Below are 22,634 nucleotides of genomic sequence, written 5' to 3'. Positions count from 1 at the left end.
ATCATTCCAGCGCCCACCAAGAGTCACTTTGAGGGCTTACAATGTTGTGGCAAAACCAACACCTTGTTCCGCCATTTCTGCAGAGCATATAGGGCAGGCCCCTACTTTCAAACATCCAATTTACAAACATCTCCTACTTGCAAACGGAAGGAGACAACAGCAAGTGAGATGAAAAAAGATGGACAACAAAACAAATTATACAGGGGTGATAACCCTTCCCTATGTTTTCCAAAAAGCTTAAAAATTGTTTTTTGACTGGAGCTACACTTTAAAAATGTACCAGTTGAAAATTACAAACAGATTCAACTTAACACAACAAACCTACACAGTCCCTGTCTTGTTTGCACCGCCTGTATACTGCTGTTCTGAGTATATAGGGCCTGGGGGCCACACGCATTTCCTTTTTTTAATATGGGTACGGGGTTCCCCTTAATATGCGTACAAGACCTAAAGGGGCTGGTAATGGGCAGGGAGGGCTACCCATGCCATTTTTCTCAATGATTTTCAACCATATTGTAGGAACCAGATATAACATTAAAACCGCAAGCAGTTTTAAATGGTGTTATTTCCGTTTAATGTCATTTTGTGCAGGGACTGTTCTAAACACGGGAAACACGTGGCACTTCACAGGCATACTACAGACACCCCCCAGGCACCATATTTAAAGGAATATTTAACTTTTTTTTTCACTTTAATTGTCATTAAAATCAGTGCTCCCGCCAAAACGGCCATTTTTAAAAACATTTTAGGTATTGACCCATGTCCCCTGGGGCAGGAGCCAGGTCCCCAAACCCTTTTTAGGACAGTATCTTGCATATTAGCCGTTAAAATTAGCACTTTTCATTTCGAACGTTCGAGTCCCATAGACTTTAATGGGGTTCTAACGTTCGTACGAATTTGGGGTCCGTTCGAAAGTTCTGGTGCGAACCGAACCGGGGGGTGTTCGGCTCATCCCTAATCTTGAGCAGTCGGAGAAATCAGAGGAAGAGGAGAGAGTCCCCTCCTCCCAGGCACTCAGAAAACAGGTGCGGTATTATACTGAATTGGTGCGTACCACATTCAGAATGCCTGCTGCTGAAGTCGCTACGTCCTCTGTTTCTTCCCTAGGAGTCAGGAAAGCCCCACAGACTGCCTATTCCTTCCCAATTCATCCCTTAATGGATAAATTGTTGTATGAGGATTGGGGACATCCCGATAAACTGTTTGCTCCTCCTAAAAGGTTTTGTATGCATTGTCCTCTGGAGGAAAGTTTCACCAAGAAATGGGGGGTCCCATCTGTTGATGCGGCTGTTTTTTGCGTGAATAAAAACCTGACTTGTCCCTTGGATAATGCGCAGGTATTTAAAGATCCAACTGATAAGAAGCTGGAAACCTTATTAAAAGCCTCCTTTTCCATGACTGCCGCTGTAGTGCAACCTACAGTCGCAGCCGTGGGGTTGTGTCAGTTCCTCAAGGAACAGGTTAAGCAGATGTTTGGGCTCCTTCCCAGTGAGGAAGTAGAGAATTATGCAGAAATACCTCATATTCTGTGTTTCATGATTGATGCGATTTTGGATTCTGTCCAACAAGCATCACGTTTGTCTCTCCTGTTGGTACACATGCGAAGGGCCCTATGGCTAAAGAATTGGGCAGCTGAGCTGTCATGCAAGAAGCATTTGATTGGGTTCCCGTTTAAAGGGGAACATTTGTTTGGAGAAGAATTAGACAAATTCGTCCAAAAAATTTCAGGGGGTAAATCTACTCTCCTTCCAGTCAAAAGGCGCAAACGTCCTTCATTTAGGCGTGCTCTCTCTCCCGGAGCATCTAGCTCTAAGCAGTGGCGACGGCCTTCTCAACCCTCCTCTACAGGAAAGGCTCAGGGCCGGGCCCAGAGGCAGAAAAAGACTTGGGGGAGAAAGCCTGCCAAGCAGAGCCCAAAAGCTTCCTTGTGAAGGGGCACCTCCGCTCGGCCGAGTGGGGGGAAGGCTCCTGCAGTTCGCAGGAGCCTGGCGGGAAGAGATCCTTGACAAGTGGGTGATCTCTTCGGTATCTCTGGGCTACAGGCTAGAGTTTCAGGAGATTCCACCTTCTCGCTTTCTAAGGTCAAGGATCCCCAGGGATCCAGTAAAGCAAAAACTGCTATTTCTGGCCTTAGATCACTTACTATCCCAGGGGGTGATAGTAGAAGTGGACCCAAAAGAACAGGGTTCAGGGTTTTACTCGAATCTCTTCACCGTTCCGAAGCCAAATGGAAGTGTCAGACCTATCCTAGATCTGAAGGATCTGAACCGATTTTTACGCATCCGGTCCTTCCGAATGCAGTCAATCTGCACTGTGGTCTCCTCCCTGCAAGGGGGAGAGTTTATGGCATCAATAGGCATCAAGGATGCATATCTCCAGGTGCCAATTTTTCCCGCACACCAAAAATTTCTAAGGATCACAGTAGAGCGGCGCCATTTTCAATTTGTGGCCTTGCCGTTCGGGCTTGCTACGGCCCCTCGAGTCTTCACAAAGATTCTGGACCCTCTCTTGGCAAACCTAAGAGCTCAGGGTATAGCCGTCATGGCTTATCTAGACGATTTGCTTCTCATGGAGAAAACAGTAGCGTTCCTGAACCACAGCGTTACCAGAACGCTAGAACACCTGGAACGCCTAGGTTGGATTATAAACCTAGAAAAGTCATCCCTACAGCCTGCCACCAGGTTGAAATACCTGGGTATGATCATCGACACCACTCAGGGCAAGGTGTTTCTTCCAAAGCTAAAAGCCTTGGCCATTGGGGATCTGGTGCGCCTAATTCTGGGCAGGAGATCTTCCCCCATTCGATTGTGCATGAGACTGTTAGGGAAAATAGTCGCCTCCTTCGAAGCCGTCCCATTCACCCAGTTCCACTCAAGGCCTCTGCAAAGATGCATCCTTGCGGCTTGGAACAGGAAGCCCCAATCCTTGGATCTTCATATGCGTCTATCCCCAGGGACATGCAAGAGTCTCGTCTGGTGGTTACAAACAAAGAATTTGCTGAAGGGCAAAACTTTTCTTCCTCTTCCATGGAAGATTATCATGTCAGATGACAGCCTGACAGGCTGGGGAGCAGTGTTGGAGGAGACGTGCTCGCAGGGGAAATGGTCTGCGATCGAGAAGCTATTGCCCATAAATGTCTTGGAGACCCAGGCAGTTTATATGGCTCTCATAAAGTGGTCTTACAGACTACGAGGTCTCCCTGTTCGGGTTCAGACCGACAATGCCACAGCAGTGGCTTATATCAATCACCAGGGCGGTACCAGGAGTCTGGTTGCGCAAAAAGAGGTGAATCGCATACTTGTCTGGGCAGAAAAGCATGTTCCGTGGCTTTCTGCAGTCTTCATTCCAGGAGTGGAAAATTGGCATGCAGATTTTCTGCAGTTGTGCCCAGGAGAATGGGCTCTGCACCCCGACGTGTTTCGGAACATATGTCACAGATGGGGTACTCCAGACGTAGATCTGTTTGCATCCAGGTTCAACAGGAAACTGGACAATTTTGTGTCAAGGACAAGAAATACACTTGCTCAAGGGTCAGATGCTCTGACAGTTCCCTGGGATCAGTACAATCTGATCTATGCCTTCCCCCCGAGCCCGCTTCTGTCGCGGTTCCTGGAAAGAGTCAAGAGGGAGACGAAATCGGTCCTTTTGGTGGCCCCGGCTTGGCCCAGGCGACCGTGGTACGCAGAGATCATGAAGTTGGCAGTAGGCAGGCCATGGATCCTCCCTCTCCGGACAGATCTGCTCTCACAGGGTCCAATTTACCATCCTGCTTTACACAGTCTGAATTTGACAGTTTGGCTGCTGAGATCCACATTCTGAGAAGACCGTGGCCTTTCAGGGCCAGTCCTTTCTACTCTGGTCTGTCATTAGCAGGATCTTGGCCTTTCTCCAGTCAGGCCTAGAAATGAATTTGGCCATAAGCACTATCAAGGTGCAGATTTCGGCCCTGTCAGTGTTTTTTCAGAAGCCACTTGCATCGCATTCCCTGGTGCGGGCTTTCATCCAGGGGGCCATGCGGGTAAGATCGCCAGTCAAACCTCCGGTATGCCCATGGGATCTGAATTTGGTTCTCTCGGCTTTGCAGGGGCAACCATTTGAACCTTTGCATCTGGCTTCATTAGTTCTCCTGACTAAAAAATTGGTTTTCTTGGTAGCCATATCCACGGCTAGAAGAGTATCAGAGATAGCAGCTCTTTCCAGCAAGGAGCCGTATCTAATTATTCATAAGGACCGGGTGGTCATGCGTCCCAACAGGTCCTTTCTACCTAAGGTGGTTTCGGGATTCCATTTGAAGCAAGACGTAATCCTACCATCCTTTCTTCCGGACCCACAGTCCGCAGAAGAAGAATCTTTGCACACTTTGGATGTGGATAGAGCAATCAGTATATATCTTCAAGCAACTGCTCAGATAAGGAAAACTGATTGCTTGTTTATTTTGTCGGAAGGCTCTAGGAAGGGCCAGGTGGCGTCAAAATCCACGCTCTCAAGGTGGATTAGACAGGTTGTTTCTCAAGCCTATAGTGTTAAAGGGAAAGCGCACTCTACTAGGGCTGTAAGTGCTTCTTGGGCAGTGCATCACCAGGCCTCCCTGGCTTAGATCTGTAAGGCTGCAACTTGGTCACCAGTCCACACATTCACCAGATTCTATCAGGTGGATGTCAGAGGGCAAGAGGATATCGCCTTCGGGTGCAGTGTACTGCAGGCTGCAGTTTAGGTCCTCCGGTCCCTGTCTATAATTATGATCTGTGTCTCCCTCCCCTCAATCTGAGCACTGCTTTGGGACATTCCACTATTTAATGAAGCTCCTGTGTCCCGTGATGTATGATCAAGAAAATTGGATTTTTATATACAGCTTACCTGTAAAATCTTTTTCTTGAGAGTACATCACGGGACACAGGGCTCCCGCCCATCTTGGATTTTACGTTGTTTCTTATTGCTTTGCTACAAAACTGAGGTGCCTCCCATATGGGAGGGGTTATATAGGGGAGGAATTCTCCTTAATTGGGGTTAACCAGTGTCCAATCACTAGAGGTGCCTATATAACCCACTATGTAATGAAGCTCCTGTGTCCCGTGATGTACTCTCAAGAAAAGGATTTTACATTTAAGCTGTATATAAAAATCCCATTATTGCTCACACATGCCATGGTTATATGTGGCATTGCACCCCAAAATACATTTTGCCGCTTTTCCTAAGTACGGAGATACCACATGTGTGGGACTTTTTGGGAGCCTAGCCGCATACGGGGGCCCCGAAAACCAAGCACCGCTTTCAGGATTTCTAAGTGCGTAAATTTTTGATTTCACTCCTCACTACCTATCACAATTTTGAAGGACATAAAATGCTAAGATGGCACATCCCAGATTTCAGTTACTTGATCCTTTTTTTCAGCCTCTGCCACTTGTGACACCCAATTAACCACTGTAACCTATTGTCCAGCATTTTTTAATGTGAGGTCCCTCCTTTGGGCGGCAGGAAATGCACTCCGTGACACTTCCAGGTCAGGATGTGTGGGATTATTGCAACGCTCACTCTTGTCATCCTCAGCCACAACTTGTAGGGGGTGAAGCTTCCACTCCATCCACCCTCCCAACCATGACCTGCATAGAAAAAGTCCCCCCCCCCCCCCACACCTCAGGGGGTCTCCTTTGTTTGTAGTGAGTCTACCAAAGGTTCAACATTATCAGCATTTTCTGGGGTAACAGTGTCCAGACCTTCAAAGAAAACAGGCAGCCCTCTGTTCACAAAAGTATCACAAACAGAGAACATTCTTGCTCCACTATCATATATCAAGTGAAGTACCACCCCAACCTCCTGGGTAAGCATACCACACAGTGGTTATTGTCACTGGAACCAGCAGGTACTCTCTGCTGTCCCCATGTATACACACTACCTGCAGGATCTTAGTTACAGTGCCACAGTATGGAGAAGGGTTACAATACTACCTGAGGCCAAAAGAGACCAGGCGTGAAGATGGTTCACCCGGATTTTACATTTAAACTGCCCCTCAGTCAGATCTAGGTGGGCAGCACAGACCCTCTGGGCTTAGGGCATACTGTGTAAAATCCCATCAGTTCCTCCTGCTGGGGACACTGAGCCTGGACACGGCCCCTGGAGGGATACTGTCAACACAGCACATATTCATTCCTCCATGCAAGAGCAGACCTCTGGGACACTGGGGTGGTCACTTCCTGGCTCTCCTGAATGCTGGTGACCAGGTTTGGTGATAGATTCGCTTTCTGCACTGGTAGGGTTCCTTGGGATTTGGCAGGTCCTAGCAGGTCCTCCGCCACAGTGCATCTCTTGACCATTGCTACAAGTCAATCATCTGCCTTGGATTCTCCATGGCTCACCAGCACTGTGGGTCATTTGACAGGGACCTTAGGTACTCGTCCAACACGACTCACTCCACCATCTGAAAACCCAACAATGCCTGTGGTTGCAAACATTTCTTAAACCAGGTCATGCATCTGGAACATGGGCAGCCGCTCTGGGTGGTACCTCTAGTGGTGTACCTTTTTGGCCTGTATGGAAGTAAGGATTGCTGCATTCAGTCATTCATTATTCATGATGTCACCAGATGGTAGGTCAAATGGGCCTTTTGTGGATCCTAAGTGAGAAAAAGGGGAATAGAGTCAGACCTCTTTCTTCACTATTTTCTCAGAAGTGAGAAAAATGCTTCCACATCATCATGATCAGCAGTCAGTTTCTTCAGGGAGTGGCTTGTACTCATGGCTACCTGGTTGCTAGAGGCAAAAGACATTTGCTCCTGGCCCTAAGAGAGAAGCTGCACTGCTTCCTGCAAGGTGGCCACTTGTGCTTGAGTGGTTTGGGGTACAAGGAAAGCTGCAGAATCTCAAGGTGGCCACTTGTGCTTGAGTGGTTTGGGGTACAAGGAAAGCTGCAGAATCTCAGATGCCAGCGGTGGAGGCCAGGCTCTGCCCCCTAATCTATGAGCCTGGACCCCTAATCCACATGCAGGGAGCTGGACGCATTGATTCCAATGGGGGGTTCTTTATTTTTTCTTGGAAGCACATGATTAGAGCCTGAGGTTCTGATTGACTTTAAAAAAGGGTGGGCTCGGGGTGCAGGGCACTGCACCCTGAGCCCACCCAGTTGTATGACAGTAGTAAATTATTATTCGCAATTTGTCTTCCTGATTCTCCTCCCGGCCAATCAGGAAGTGGGTCTTGAGTAGGGATGAGCCAAACACCCCCTGGTTCGGTTCGTACCAGAACATTCGAATGGACTGAAAATTCGTATGAACTTTAGAACCATATTAAAGTCTATGGGACTCAAACGTTCGAAATCGAAAGTGCTAATTTTAAAGGTTAATATGCAAGCTATGCAACAGACAACACCAGCAATAAAGGGTATCTTCAGGTGTATACTGTGCTGGAGGCACACAACACACACTTTAACTCCTGCAGATGCCTGTATTAGAGAACACCAGCAATAAAGGGTAGATACAGGTGTACACTGCGCTGGAGGCACACAACACCCACTAACTCCTGCAGATGGCTGTATTAGAGAGCAACAGCAATAAAGGGTAGATACAGGTGTATACTGTGCTGGAGGCACACAACACCCACTAACTCCTGCAGATGGCTGTATTAGAGAGCAACAGCAATAAAGGGTAGATACAGGTGTATACTGCGCTGGAGGCATACAACACCCACTAACTCCTGCAGATCCCTGAGAAAAGAACACACTGTCCCTGCCTATCCAGCTCTTTCCCTGCACACCAACACACTACACAAGGCTGCCACGCATCCTGCCTGTGACCAATTATGGCTCTCCTCGCTGCCTGCGCTGTGATTGGCCAAGCATGCGGGGTCAGAGTGCATGCTTGGCCAATCATGAGCCAGCAATGCACTGCGATGGCTTAGTGCATTGTGGGCCATTCGTACCACGCGAATTTGGTGCGAACGGTCCACAAAGTTCTGAATTCGCCGAACAGACAAACGGCCGATGTTTGAGTCGAACATGCGTTCGAATCAAACACTGAGCTCATCCCTAGTCTTGAGACCTGATTGGCCGAGAGGAGAAGCGACCATTGTCAGGGCTGGGCTCAGCCCTTCCTTCACTGAGCTGGCCGCTCAGCTGTTGGCTAATTGCCAACTCCCATCTCTCTCCATAGATGCTCAGCTGTTGTTCAGTCCTGCCTACTTAAGGAGTCCAGTCCACAGGGTCTCTGCCTTCGCCTTGGTCAACATCACAAGAAACCTCTCCTGCGTTCCTGTTTAAAGACTGGCTGTGCTGACATCCCTTCTGGCTCCAGATCCTGCTTGCTGTTCCACTACTTTAGTCCATGACTTCTGGCTTGGTTGACTATCTGTTCCGGTTACTGAACTCTGGCTATTTTTTTACTACATTTGTTCTTTTATTATTAAACAAGTGTGATTTAACTGTACTTCTTCTGTCTGTCTCATTTCATGGTTTCTGACGGTAGGCGAAGGCTACAGATGAGCCAAACACCCCCCCCGGTTCGGTTCGCACCAGAACCTGCGAACGGACCGAAAATTCGCCCAAACTTTAGGTCCCCTTGAAGTCTATGGGACTCGAACGTTCAAAATTAAAAGTGCTAATTTTAAAGGCTAATATGTAAGTTATTGTCCTAAAAAGGGTTTGGGGAACCGGCTTCTGCCCCAGGGGACATGTATCAATGCAAAAAAATGTTTTAAAAAATGGCCGTTTTTTCGGGAGCACTGATTTTAATGAAGCTTAAAGTGAAAAAATGTGAAATATTCCTTTAAATATTGTACCTGGGGGGTGTCTATAGTATGCCTGCGAAGTGGCCCGTGTTTCCCATGTTTAGAACAGTTTCTGCACAAAATGACATTTCTAACGGAAAAAAAGTCATTTAAAACTGCTTGTGGTTTTAATGTAATGTCTGGTTCCATCTATATGGATGCAAATCATTGAGATAAAGGGCATGGGTAGCCCCCCCTGCCCATTACCAGCCCCTTTGGGTCTTGTACGGATATTAAGGGGAACCCCATACCCAAATTTAAAAAAGGAAAGGTGTGGGGCCCCCAGGCCCTATATACTCGGAACAGCAGTATACAGGCGGTGCAAACAAGACGGGGACTGTGTAGGTTTGTTGTGTTAAGTAGATTCTCTGTTTGTAATTTTGAACTGGTACATTTTTAAAGTGTAGCTCCAGTCAAAAAAATCTATTTTTGAGATTTTTTGAAAACATGGGGAAGGGTTATCACCCCTGTAACATTTTAGATGTGTTTGCACCGCTTCAGAAGATTTCACCTCACTTTCTGTCCCAAAGACCAATGTTTTTTGAAAATCTGGTGTTTTTAGTAAAACAAGGATTGGGATAAAGCATCAGTGGAGAGGAGACATGTTTTTCCCATATCAACTCTTTCAGGAGAGAATTTCCCTTCCTAGGGGTATATTTCATCTCACTTCCTGTTGTCTCCTTCCGTTTGCAAGTAGGAAACATTGTAAGTTGGATGTTTGAAAGTAGGGGCCTGCCCTATATGCTCTGCAGAAATATGGGCCTAAGGTGTTGGTGTTGCCACAAGTTAACACTATAAGCCCTCAAAGTGACTCTTGGTGGGCGCTAGGGCGCCCTGCTGTGAACTATTATATCAAGAATTGTAATTACATGCCATTGTTGAACAGTGGTAGAAAAATTGGGTCTTTAGTGGTGGTGGTGCTGGTGCCACAACACTGTAAGTCCTCACAGTTACTCTTGGTGGGCGCTGGAATGGGCCCTTCTGTAAAATATTATCTCAAGAATTGTAATTACATGCACCTGTTAAACAGGGGCTGAAAATTGGGCCTTAGCCACTGGTGCCATAACACTGCAAAACCTCACAGAAACTCTAGTTGGAGAGCAGGAATGAGCCTTGCTGCAAAGTATTGCATCAAAAATTGTAATTATGCGCCCCTGTTAAACAGGGGCTGAAAATTGGGCCTTAGCCACTGGTGCTAATGCCACAACACTGCAACCCCTCACAGATACTCTAGTTGGAGCGCAGGAATGGCCCTGCTGCAAAGTATTGCATCAAAAATTGTAATTACACACCCCTGTTAAACAGGGGTTGAAAAATTAGGCCTTAGCCACTGGTGCTGGTGCCACAACACTGCAACCACTCACAAATATTGTAGTTGAGCGCAGCAACGAACCCTCCTGCAAAATATTGCATCAAAAATTGTAATTACACGCCCCTGTTAAACAGGGGCTGAAAAATCGGGCCTTAGGCACTGGTGCTGGTGCCACAACACTGCAACCCCTCACAGCCCTGCTGCAAAGTATTGCATCAAAAATTGTAATTACATGCCTCTGTTAAACAGGGGTTGAAAAATTGGGCCTTAGCCACTGGTGGCGGCACACAGAACCAAAAATGTTTTTCCAAGCTATCAGCAGGATCATTGAGAAGGAAGAGGATAGTCAGTCAGCATAACAGGATAGTCACTCAGCATCGGCATAGGCAGTTTTGAAGGGATGTGACATTTCAAAAAAAAATTATTCGGTTACATCAGCTTCAGGTGCTTGGTAGCTGGTGGTGATCCAAGACTGATTCATCTTTATGAAGGTCAGTCGATCATCCAAGTCGGTGCACAGGCGCACCTTGTGATCGGTTACAAAGCCTCCAGCAGCACTGAATGTGCGTTCCGAAAGAACACTGGCTGCAGGACAGGCCAGTAGCTCAATTGCATAATGTGCAAGCTCTGGCCAGTGATACATCCTCAAAATCCAGTAACCCAGAGGATTTTTGGTGGGAAAGGTGTCCAAGTCTGATCTTGCCCCTAGGTATTCAAGCACCATGTAAATCAGACACTGGCAATGGTTGCTGGAACCGATCATACCTTGGGGCTGCAGACTAAAAAATTGTCTGAACGTATTGGTCAGACAGCCACCTTCTCCACCGCTCCTTTTGTTACTGACTGAAGCCTCAGCAACACATTGTCCAGGACCAGGAATTTATAACCTCCCAGTCTCTGGGAATGCATAGCACAGACTTTTCTGCAATGCCTCCCAGAGATGTCTTATCCTCTTCTCCCTCTGCAACAGCAAGATAAGGTCCGCAACCTTACCTTTGTACCGTGGATCAAGGAGAGTTGCCAGCCAGTAATTATCCCTCTCCTTGATGCGCTAAATACGAGGATCCTTCCCCAGGCTTTGCAGGATCAGGGAGGCCATGCAGCGTAGGTTAGCTGAGGCATTTGGTCTGGAGTCCTCTGGGTCACTAAGGACGGCATGATCCGCAGCCACCTCCTCCCAGCCACATACAAGTCCACGGGTTTCTTGGGACTGTAAATCATCCCCAAAAGACTGCTGCTGATGCTGAGTGCCAGGCTCCACCACCATGCTGACACAATCCTCCTCCTTGTCCTCATCATGTGTGATCGGCAGAACAGCAGGAACACTGTCTGGATAAAGGGGGCCTTGAGAGGCAAGGAAGTCCTCCTCTTCCTGCCTCTGTTCTGCCTCAAGTGCCCTGTCCATTATTCCATGTAGCGTGTGCTCCAACAGGTGGACAAGAGGTACAGTGTCACTGATGCATGCACTGTCACTGCTCACCATCCTCGTGGCCTCCTCAAATGGTGATAGGACAGTGCATGCATCCCTGATCATGGCCCACTGGCGTGGGGAAAAAAACTAGCTCCTCTGACCCTGTCCTGGTGCCGTAGTCGCACGGGTACTCATTGATGGCACTCTGCTGTGTGTGCAGCTGCTGCAGCATGGCCAACGTTGAGTTCCACCTGGTGGGCATGTCACAGATAAGGTGGTTCTTGGGCAGTTCAATTCCTTTTTGAGCTGAACCAGCCAAGCACTGGCATTATATGACCAGCAGAAATGCACATACTTTCCTGGCCTGCCTCAGGACACCCTGTAAGCCCAGGTACCTGCCCAAGAACCTCTGCACCACCAAGTTAAGGACGTGAGCCACACAGGGCACATGGGTCAGTTGTCCCTGTCGGAGGGCGGAGAGGAGGTTGGTGCCATTGTCACAAACCACCATTCCTGGCTTAAGCTGGCATGGCGTAAACCACTTCTCAGCCTGCCCCTGCAGAGCTGACAGAATATCTGTATATCTCTATTTGCCTGTGTACTTGCGTAGCCCCTTGAACGTCTACGGAGCACCCCTGGTTCCAAGGACAAAGTACAGGAAGAGGCCATGGAGGAAGAAGAAGAGGAGTGGTGGAGGAAAGAGGTGTGTCACAACCAGTAGTAGCATTTTGGAGGCGTGGTGGCGGAACAACTGCCAACACTACTGCACCTTGTCCTGCATCCTTCCCAGCTGCCTGTCCATGCCTGCTGGACCACGAGTCAGCGGTAATATGCACCTTACTGCTGACCGCCCTGTCCAGCGAGGCATGGACATTGCCTTCCACATGCCAGTAGAGAGACGGAATCGCCTTCCATGAGAAAAAGTGGTGTTTGGGAACCTGCCACTGAGGAACCAAACATTGTACAAACTCATGGAAGGGGGCTGAGTCTACCAAATGAACAGGCAGCAGTTGAAGTGCTAGCAATTTAGCCAAGCTAGCATTCAAGCGCTGGGCATGTGGATGGCTGAGAGTGAACATCTTTTGACGGTCCAGCAGCTGGGGCAGGGAAATTTGCCTGCTACAATCGGACGTCGGTGTACCACTAGCAGATTGCCCACAAGTACTTGGCTGTGACACACCTAATTCACCTAATTCTACACCTTCATCCCTCTCAGTGCAGGTTTCAGAGAGGACTGAAGGTATAGTGGGGTTTGAGATCCCAGTTGATGACGAGCAAGGAGAGGTCAGCTTTGTTCTTTGGTGTGGGTCTTTAAGGTACACTTGCCAACGAACTGCATGGCAGGTCAACATATGTCTGGTCAAGCATGTGGTCCCCAAGCGGTTGATGTTTTGGCCACGCAAGATACGCTTGAGACATATTTTGCAAATAGCAGCGGTGCAATCTGATGCACTTGTCTCAAAAAAGCCCACACCAAAGAACTTTTGGAATAACACGCAGAGGCAGCGCCCTGCACAGGCGGAGCTCTGCGGTGTCAAAATGTATTATTACATGTTATTTTATACATAGATAAGAAAGTATGAGATGTTATTAAAAACTAACAAATAGAAATATATTATTAAAAGCTAACAAATAGACATATACTATTAAAAGCTAGCGAATAGGACAATTGCAAAAATAAAACCTTGAGAGGGGAGGGGGGAGTAGAGACATAGACAGCTTCTAGTAGAAGATGTGTCTGTGTGTTAGGTGAAGGTTACAGAACACATTTCAACAGTGCGAACAAAATGGAGTCTCTTGTGTCTAAATGAACAATACAGTGAAAGTCCATGTCATTTCCCTCCTTTTGTTTATTTGACACTATTCTTCTCCACGTTACATTCATCCGATTGCCGGTAACTCCGGTTACATTGGCGCAGAGGGACAGTGTCCTGTTCAGCTGTGTCCTAGTTTTCTCACAATAAAGGGTTCATCAGGGCTGGTGGACCATTTGTTGGTACAGTGAGTAGTAACACAGAGGCATAGCCTGATGAGGAAGTAAATAACAAATATGAGAAATAGGAACATCACAATGTAAACGCCTAGTTTCTGTAACCATGTTGCTATGACATATAAAACGTCACCAAACCTCCTAAACCCTTAAAGGGGTTCCATCCATCTTTAGCAAAATCTCTGGCATTATTCTGTAGTTCTCTTATCTTAGCAAGGTGCTGTTTAATAATGTCCTCATTATCAGAAATGTATATACAACAGCCAGTGTGAAATACCTTACACATCCCACCTTGAGCTGCAGTGAGATAATTTAGTGTTAATCTGTGCTCTAATATCACTTTTGTAAGCTGAACCATTTCTTCACGTAATAAACCTATATCAGTGGTAGTAAGGTTAATAATCTCATTTACAATTCTAGTGTAATTATTTTTTTCATTGCTTCAATTCCCAATCCTGTCTAGGAAGGGAACCATGACCATGCCATGTTACCTTCAGTGAACAGCTCTCTTTTGAACACTAAAGGGTATTCTGGACTTTAATCTGGTCGCACTGTATCTTTGCAAACAGCCAAAGCAGGTACTAACTTCCCAATATAACATGTACCTGTAACAGTAGGGAGCCAGGTTTATTTCCACATATATAATATAACCTTCTATGTATGGATGGTATACCTGCTCCTAAAAAACTGTTAGCAATAACATGGAATCTCAGGTAACCAATATTTTCACATATTGGGAACTGTGAGCAATTTGTACTATAAAGGGTTCTATTTAGTTCTGGATCTGGGATATAATAATATTGACCATGGTTTCCTCCATAAACTGTAATCTTTGTTCTGGTGCAATCTGAATTGCCCAACCGTGTACATTTAGTGTTAAACTGGCATGTAATGTTTAAACAAATCTGCAGAGTGTCTATCTGTTTTGAAACCATCAAAGTTACTGATCTGTGCGCATTAGCTGCGGAGACTATGTATGAGCCATTTATTCAGGTCCTGTTTAGATCAGTGAAGTTAAAAGGCATTGCTATCATGGGTATTGTTCCTGTTTGGGGATGTAAGTGAGAACACACCCAGCAGTTACTAGCGTTGCTATGGCTTGCATACAATTTTAAAATTTGGATGAAAGGGTTATTTTTCCATGTCTCAGTTCTCACAAACAAAAAGAAAAGAAATATCATCATAATTTTTTCAAAGGATATCATCACTTCAGGATTTTCTTTCAGTGACTGGCATGAATCCAGGTGGGCTTTCCTTCCAACTTGACAGCGGAACCGGTTGTTAAAAGCACCAAATGTGGTCTGTCAAATTTTGGTTTTAGTGGCTTTCTGACGTGTCGCTTGACCACTACCCAGTCACCTGGTTGGATTCTGTGAATACCTGAAACATAATCTGGGTTGGGGATAGATTTATAAACACCTCCATGTATTTTATTCAATGTTCTTTGCAAAATCTGAACATATTCTAACAGACTAGAGTGAGAAGCCTGCAACTGTTGGGGAAAATATAGCCCTGTTTTGGGTGGCCCTCCATATAAAATCTCATAGGGGGACAGCCCATGTGGTTTTTTAGTGGTAGTTCATACAGAATATAGGGCTAATCCACCCATCCTTTTCCTGTATCTGCTTTCATTTTTGCACATCTGTTTTTCAAAATTCCATGAAGTCTCTCAACTTTACCACTACTTTGTAGATGATAAGGTGTATGGAAAGCTTGCTGTATGTGAAGGGCTTCCATTACCTCTTTCATTACTTCCCTAGTAAAATGAGTTCCTCTGTCACTCTCAATAGTTTCAGGAACTCCATACCTACAAACTATGTCATTCAAAGATTGAACACACACTAGAGCAGGGATCTGCAATTATCGGACCTCCAGCTGTTGCAAAACTACAAGTCCCATCATGCCTCTCCCTTTGGGTGTCATGCTTGTGGCTGTCAGAGTCTTGCTATGCCTCATGGGATTTGTAGTTCTGCAACAGCTGGAGGTCCACTAATTGCATATCCCTGCACTAGAGCATACTCATAGGTGCCTATCCTGGGCATCTGAATGTAGTCTATTTAAATTCTTTGGAAAGGGAAATCTGGCTTAGGAAAATGCTTTGGGGAACATGGACAGGCCTCCCTGCATTGTACAGAGCACAAGTGAGAGATGAAGCACAAAACCTGGCTGCAAATGCACTAAATCCAGGTGCTATCCAATAGCAGTCAGTAAGTGCCACCATCATGCCCTTAGCAAGATGACTGACGCCATGTGACAGTTGTGCTAAAACTGGGTACAAACTCCTGGGTAGACACCACCTGTTGTCAGCGCTGCACAGTCACTGCTGATTTTGGGTAGCATTACATTTGATCCACTTATCCTTCTCTTCATCAGGGGCCTGGTTCTGCAACTGAATTAAAGTTTCTACATCCCACTGCTCTTGATAAGGGGAATCTGTCCCTGCTACTTGGGTGACCCCTACAGTGGGTGTGACTCCAAATGCCATAAGGGCGGCATCCTTTGCAGCTTGGTCTGCTAAAGCATTTCCTCTGGCTGTCATGTCAATTCCCCTTGCATGTCCTTTTATCTTCAAGATGTTAACTTCTGCTGGTTTATGAAAGGCCTCAAATAGCTGCTCTATGAGTTTTGCATGTCTCACTGGCTTCCCTGCACTAGTCAGGAAGATCCGTGCTTTCCAAATAGGCCCAAAATCGTGAGCTATTCCAAATGCATATCTGCTGTCAGTGTAAATGTTTCCCCTTTCATTCTCTAGGAGATGACATGCTTTGACTACAGCACACAACTCCGCTTCCTGTGCTGACATCTGGGGTATCAATGCTTCCTCATGTAAAATGGTGTCTGTAGTGGTTACAGAGAACCCTGTGTGTGGCTGACCATCATCAGTGTAAAATCTGGAAACATCTACGAATAAGTGTGTGTCACAATCTGATAAAGGCTCATCTTTTGCTGGTGTGACAGAGGCACTTTCTACCTCCATCAGAGCCATACAATCATGAGAAAAAACTCTCAGGTTCTATATCAGTACCATTTGTTGCATCTTCCTTTATCAATTATAGGAAGAAGAGTAGCCGGATTTAAAGTAACACATTGTTTGATAAATTCAATGGAGCAAAAAGAGCAGACTGGTACTTCTGGTATTTACTTGATTCATGATTTTCTGTACTGCATGTGGCACATACAGGATCAGAGACAAATCTAGTACAAGCTCAGATACTTTGTCTAGCAGCAAAATAGCTGCTATGGCTCACATACAACTGGCGAAGCCTTTGATGACACCTGCAGCAAATCCATTGACTTCAGGACAGAACAATGAGAAAGTCTTCGTATAGTCAGGAAGTGCAATAGAGGGAGCTTCATACAAAATTTTAATAAGCTCCTTCATCTGCAATTCATTGTCTTATGTGAGATAGAAAGTATTTCCAATGGTAGCCTCATATAGAGGAGCCATAAGTTCTGATGTATTTGGAATCCAGGCCCTACAATATCCCACTAACCCCAGGAAGGCGCGCAGTTGCTGTACATTTCTTGGCTTTTCTAATTTTTGTAGAGTTTTAACTCGATCTGGGGTTAGGTGAGGGATTCCATGTGAAATGCAGTGACCCAGGAAGATCACTCTCTTGGCAGTATTGTAGTTTATCTTTGCTAACTTTGTTGTTACTGTTATAGAGAAACATGAGAAAGCTTACTGTTTCTCTGCTACAAATGTCCTTTGTATCAGAACAAATAAGAAAATCGTCCCTCCTTGTCTTCCTCTATCTTAAGGTCTGCTTCTTCAGGCATATCACTTAACCACTTCCAATAAGCCTCTACTGCTTCCTCTTTCCCTTGCTTAGCATTCATAAATTCAGCATGTCTGGTTTGTCCATATATTTGGAGCAATTTTTCCTTCAATTTCTCACAAACCCCCCTTCCACTAACCATCTTATCTAGATATTTTGACATCTACCCCACATTCTTTAAGTGTATAGCCAGACATGTTGCTTCCCACTGCTTTAATAAGAAGCTGATGAATGTCAGTAGCATAAGCCTCATATGCTTCCTGTGCAGCACTAAGTTTGTTTGAAAACCCAATTGGATTCTTTCTAGGATCTCCCAATCCCTCTAATATGGCTCTCATTTCTTGGGGACTAAAAGGTACATGCCATTTAATTTGAGACTGAAGCCGCGTACACACGGGTGGATTGTATGTCCTACTTAGTCCGCCGAAACACATTTCAGCGGACAGTCTGCTCGTGTGTGGGCTTCAGCTGACTTTTTCAGCGTGCAGTCTGGCTTACTAAGTATTTTGAAATTTCCGTAATATTGTCCGTCATACTTTGGTTTCAGCGGACAATCCGCTCGTGAGTAGGCTAGTTCGACGGACTAAGTATGGCGCATGCTCAGAAAGGATTTACACGGCGGAAGGTTGCATTGCTGTGTATTGGACTTCCTATTTCTAGTCCCGTCGTACGTGCTGTACACGTCATCGCGCAAGCTTTCGACGGACTGTTTGTGCATCCGTGTGTGGTCAAGTCCGTTCATTCGAAAGTATGACGGACTGTCCGTCGGATTGTATGACGGACTAAGTAGGCCATACAATCCGCCCGTGTGTACGCGGCCTTACTGTCAATAGCATTACTTTCAAAAACAAATTGGGCTCTGACAGGATAAACTGCAACAGATTTTTTTTGTGACGGGGTGGCATCTCCCTTCCTTCTCTCTTCACCTTGCTGACAAAATTTGGAAATTATGATTTTCCACGGAAGTTCAGACTCCATCTCTCTTTCTCTGGCCAAAGCCTTAAGTTCAGAGAGATCTAGTTTTGCATATGTGCCTTTTGATTTATGCCAATCATCTAAAAAATAAAAAAAAATCCCTCTTTGTAGGTTGATATGGGACTGTTAAACCTCTGCTCTCTACTATATTGCGCAGCTTATCTTTTGTGTGTTCCATGTAATCAAATTCTTGTGCTTTTGTGGGTGGACATCCACATAAGGTGGGGGGTCCTCCACTACAGAGTCTTCTGGCCAAACGTAGTAAATTTGGGCAGTACTTTTCTTAAACATTTCTGTCAAGTCACTTTGATTTGCTACTTTTTTGCTCCTTCACTGCACAGTAGTTGGCCATAATCGTGCAGAAAAAATTGCTATACTTGTAAATCAAAAGTCCCTTCAGATTTTAAAGGTTTAGCTGTTCCTTTTGTCCATTCCACCCATTTATCTAGGGGCTCAGTATAGACGGAACCGTACCTTTCATATATTCTCTAGCGCTCATCTTGCGCTGGGCATTTTCTGAAGGCCTCTCACCATCCATTCCCTTATTTAATTTAATGTCCTTAAAGACTGGCTAGTTTTCTCTACTTTTTGTATAACAAATAGTACAGCAATCTACAGATTTACAAAAATAGTCTCTACTTATCTACGTGGATAGAAGGGGTTTATGACAATAGACAAAACACTCATTAAGAGACCCTCCTCGTCTCTTATTTTCTCTGTGGGTTTCATCCGACCCTACCACGCGCCTCTGACCCAGGTCACCCACAAGGAGTCAATGTAGGGAACTGCAGGGGATTCTCCCTATCCACACACAGTCCAACCCATGAAGGGGGACAAAAACACATTCTCACACATGTTACCTAACCAGAAACGTCCGAGAGTGGTCTGGTTTCCTTGAGAACCGACAGATAGGATACATAGGAAAAGCAGAAATATAGCAAGCTTAAGGACAGCTTACCTAGCCAGCATTTAGAGGTCTGCGTTCCTAATGATCCCGATCAAAGCACAGTTCCTTCTGGAGACTCTGAAAAACTCCTGTCTGGCTCGCCAAAACTGTTATGGAATTATATCTGATTATTTCTGATTGAAACTGCAGCTGCAGGAACAGATTCACAGAACGCAATCACTGTGTTTAAAATGTCCGTTCAGTGCCAAAATGTATTATTACATGTTATTTTATACATAGATAAGAAAGGGATGGTGGGAGATGTTATTAAAAGCTAACAAATAGAAATGAATAAAGCTAGCAAACAGAAAAATTGCAAAAGTAAAACCTTGAGAGGGGAGGGGGGAATAGAGACCAAGAGAGCTTCTAGCAGAAGATGTGTCTGTGTGTTAGGCGAAGGTTAAAGAACGCATTTCAGCAGTGCAAACAAAATGGAGTCTCTTGTGCAAATAATACAGTGAATGTCCGTTTCAAATGGTATCCCACTTCATATGATTTATAACGTTTTTTCATTTTGTAGAAAGCCAGTGACAAAGACCACAGTGTACAGTTTTGCATGGGGAATGGTGTCAGAGTTGATGTCTGGAGAGAGTTCACAAATCGTTTTGGTAACATTACACTCTATGAGGTCTATGGAGCAACAGAAGGAAATGCTTTCTTTTTTAACTACAGCAATAAAGCAGGTGCAATTGGAAGATACAACATCTTTCTAAAGGCAAGGCATGACAATCCATATCCTAGTATACTATTGTTAGCTGTTGAAATCATCTTCAACTTTAAATCCATCCACCATCACAATTGTCTCCTATGGGAAGCAGATTGATGGGAGTTTTAAGGCAGAATTGTTGGAGAGGGGCTGTACAGGGAAGTAAATTTCATTACAGTGTACTCTAGGGTTGCCACCTGTACGGTTTTCTCCCAGACAGTCTGGTTTTTGAATGATGTGTTTGGGTTTACTTCTGCCCCGACCCGGACACATCATTTACATGGACTGCACTGAGAGTGACATCTCTTCCCTCTCCCTGACAGCAGCTTGGTTCAGCAAAGCAGAGTGTCAGTTTATCAAAGCTCCCCCCCCTCCTCCTCCTTCTCCGTTCTGTACACACACTAGGAGGGTAGCAGGGGCACGCTCATATCAGGTCTGTAGAAAGTTTTTATTATGCTCTGTAGATGGAGGAGGGAGGGGGAGAGAGAAGCTGGAAAGGAGGACAAGGTAAAAAATATGTGGAGTGATCAAGGGGTTAGGAGGATATGTGCTGGGGGGATTTTAGCAGAAGGAAGATATGCTAGAAGCACATATCTGATGCCCCAAGAACCCCCAGCATATATGGGCACAGGCTGCATATGATGGGCACAGAGGCTGCATATGATGGGCACATTGGCTGTATGATTGGCACAGAGGCTGCCTATGATGGACATAGGCTGCATATGATGGGCCCAGTGGCAGTATATTATGGGCACAGACTCTGCACTTTATGGGCACAGTGGCTGCATTTTATGGGCACAATGGCTGCATTTAAGGGGCACAGTGAGGCTGCAATTGATTTTTTTTCAGAATTCTTAAGTTTGTTTGCTCTCCTTCCTCAAAATTTTCAGCACCAGCCACCACTGCCCCCCAGGAAATATCTAACTCTCCCTACCCCCCCCCCCCCCCCCGCTAGCACTATCCCTCTCCCCAGGACATATCTGACCTTTGCATTGCATTCCGTGCAGAACACTTACAATTTAGCCACCCACACTGTTTGCTGCGGCGAGCTATGCACCACATTAGTACTCTTTCAGGCCACCAATAGTGTCCCAGGTCTTTTACAATCTTATAGTGTATACCCCTCCAAAAAAATGCAGCCGCTAAAGTGTTTGAGTTTGGCTTAAAGGAAAGGGGGAAACCCTAGGTACTCACTCTTATTACCTAAAGTTATTCATCATCATCATCTATCATTCTGTCTATCCTGAAAAGACTGTGCTTGCTTTCTGATGGCATCTTGGTTTTCAGTGCTGAGAACCTATTTCATCACAGCATGCTTGCCTTACAATTTAATGCTTAACCCAGAAATCCTTGAAATTTCTAAATAAAGAGTCAGCTCACTGTCTTTGCGACTTTGGGAGGGCCAGACTGTGTCCAGTTGGAGTGTCAATGGAAATCAACAGTACCCCAGACTTCTGTAGTCAGTAGGCGTAAAAAAAAACTAATGATCTAATGCTTGTGGTCAGCGAGAGGAGGAATAATAATACCACATCACTGTTGTCAGGAATAGTGCCACTGGAGGAACAGTGTCTATTGTTGGTCTATTATCAGTGCCCATAAGTGCCACCTCAGTGCAGTTTGTCAGTGCCCATAAGTGTGGCCTTAGTGCTCATCAGTGCTGTCTTATCAGTACCCATAAGTGCCACCTCAGTGACCATCAGTGCAGCCTTATCAGTCCCGTCTCAGTGCCTATCAGTGCCCATAAGTGCAGTTTATCAGTGCTGTTTTATCAGTGCCACCTCAGTGCCCAACAGTGCTGTCTTAGTGCAGCTTATTAGTGCCCATAAGTGCCGCCTTAGTGTGCATCAGTGCTGCCTCATCAGTGCCCATAAGTTCCACCTCAGTGCCCATCAGTGCAGTTTATAAGTGCTGTCTTATCAGTGCCCATAAGTGCCACCTCAGTGCCCAACAGTGCTGTCTTATCAGTGCCCATAAGTGCCACCTCAGTGCCCATCAGTGCAGGTTATTAGTGCCCATCAGTGCTGTCTTATCAGTGCCCATACGTGCCACCTCAGTGCAGTTTATCATTGCCCATCAGTGCTGCCTCATCAGTGCAGCTTATCGGTGCCCATAAGTGCCGCCTCTGTGCCCATAAGTGCCTTCCCTGTGCTCATAAGTGCTACCTATATGCCCTGAACATTTTTAGATCGCCGCAAGACAAAAAGGTTTGAGAAACACTGGTGTAAAGGCAGGCATCCCCATACTTTTGATAATGTAGTGAATAACAACTGCCATCTTTCCAGTAATCTAAAAGGAAATTCAAATGTGCAAAATTGCACCTAAACAATTTTGATTGTCAGTAGTGTCTTTTCATTTGTAATCTTTCAGCTTCTTCAACCTTTCGAGATTATAAAATATGATATGGAAAGAAATGAGCCTGTATTGGATCACAGAGGACGCTGCATCCGGGCAGCAAGAGGTGACATTTTTTTTGTATCATTTAATTTTGCTCCAATGCATATAAGAGAATGTTTGCCCATGGTCAGGCATGGATTTTATATCTGTAGACCTATCAATATCCCTCATTCAATGGAGACCCTTCTGTGTGACACATAGAATAAAGTTCTAGTATGGTTTTATCTTAATTTTGTGATAAACAATACGAACAATATATTATTAAGTGATACCTGAAAATAAATCAGATGATCAATTATAATAGGGATATATATGTCAAAATGTCAATGAAAAAAAAAAGATATATATATATATATATATATATATAT

General features: G+C 45.4%; 1 protein-coding gene across 6 annotated transcripts in view; it reads left to right on the top strand.

Moving 5' to 3' along the window:
- LOC143963018 (long-chain fatty acid transport protein 2-like) overlaps window positions 1-22,634 on the top strand; it is a 252,239-nt gene that overhangs the window by 197,114 nt on the left and 32,491 nt on the right. For all 6 annotated transcript variants that reach the window (XM_077472561.1, XM_077472558.1, XM_077472560.1 and 3 more), the window contains 2 exons: window positions 19,687-19,881; window positions 22,240-22,330. In XM_077472561.1, the coding sequence (XP_077328687.1) occupies window positions 19,687-19,881; window positions 22,240-22,330 (286 nt within the window). The remainder of the gene's footprint in view (window positions 1-19,686; window positions 19,882-22,239; window positions 22,331-22,634) is intronic.

The sequence above is a fragment of the Lithobates pipiens genome, unplaced genomic scaffold, assembly GCF_037356315.1.
Source record: "Lithobates pipiens isolate NorthernLeopardFrog02 unplaced genomic scaffold, aLitPip1_a1.2 Scaffold_8, whole genome shotgun sequence".
NCBI lineage: Eukaryota > Metazoa > Chordata > Amphibia > Anura > Ranidae > Lithobates > Lithobates pipiens.
The sequence above is the reverse complement of the archived record's forward strand: the minus strand, read 5'-3'. Positions and strand labels throughout refer to the sequence as shown.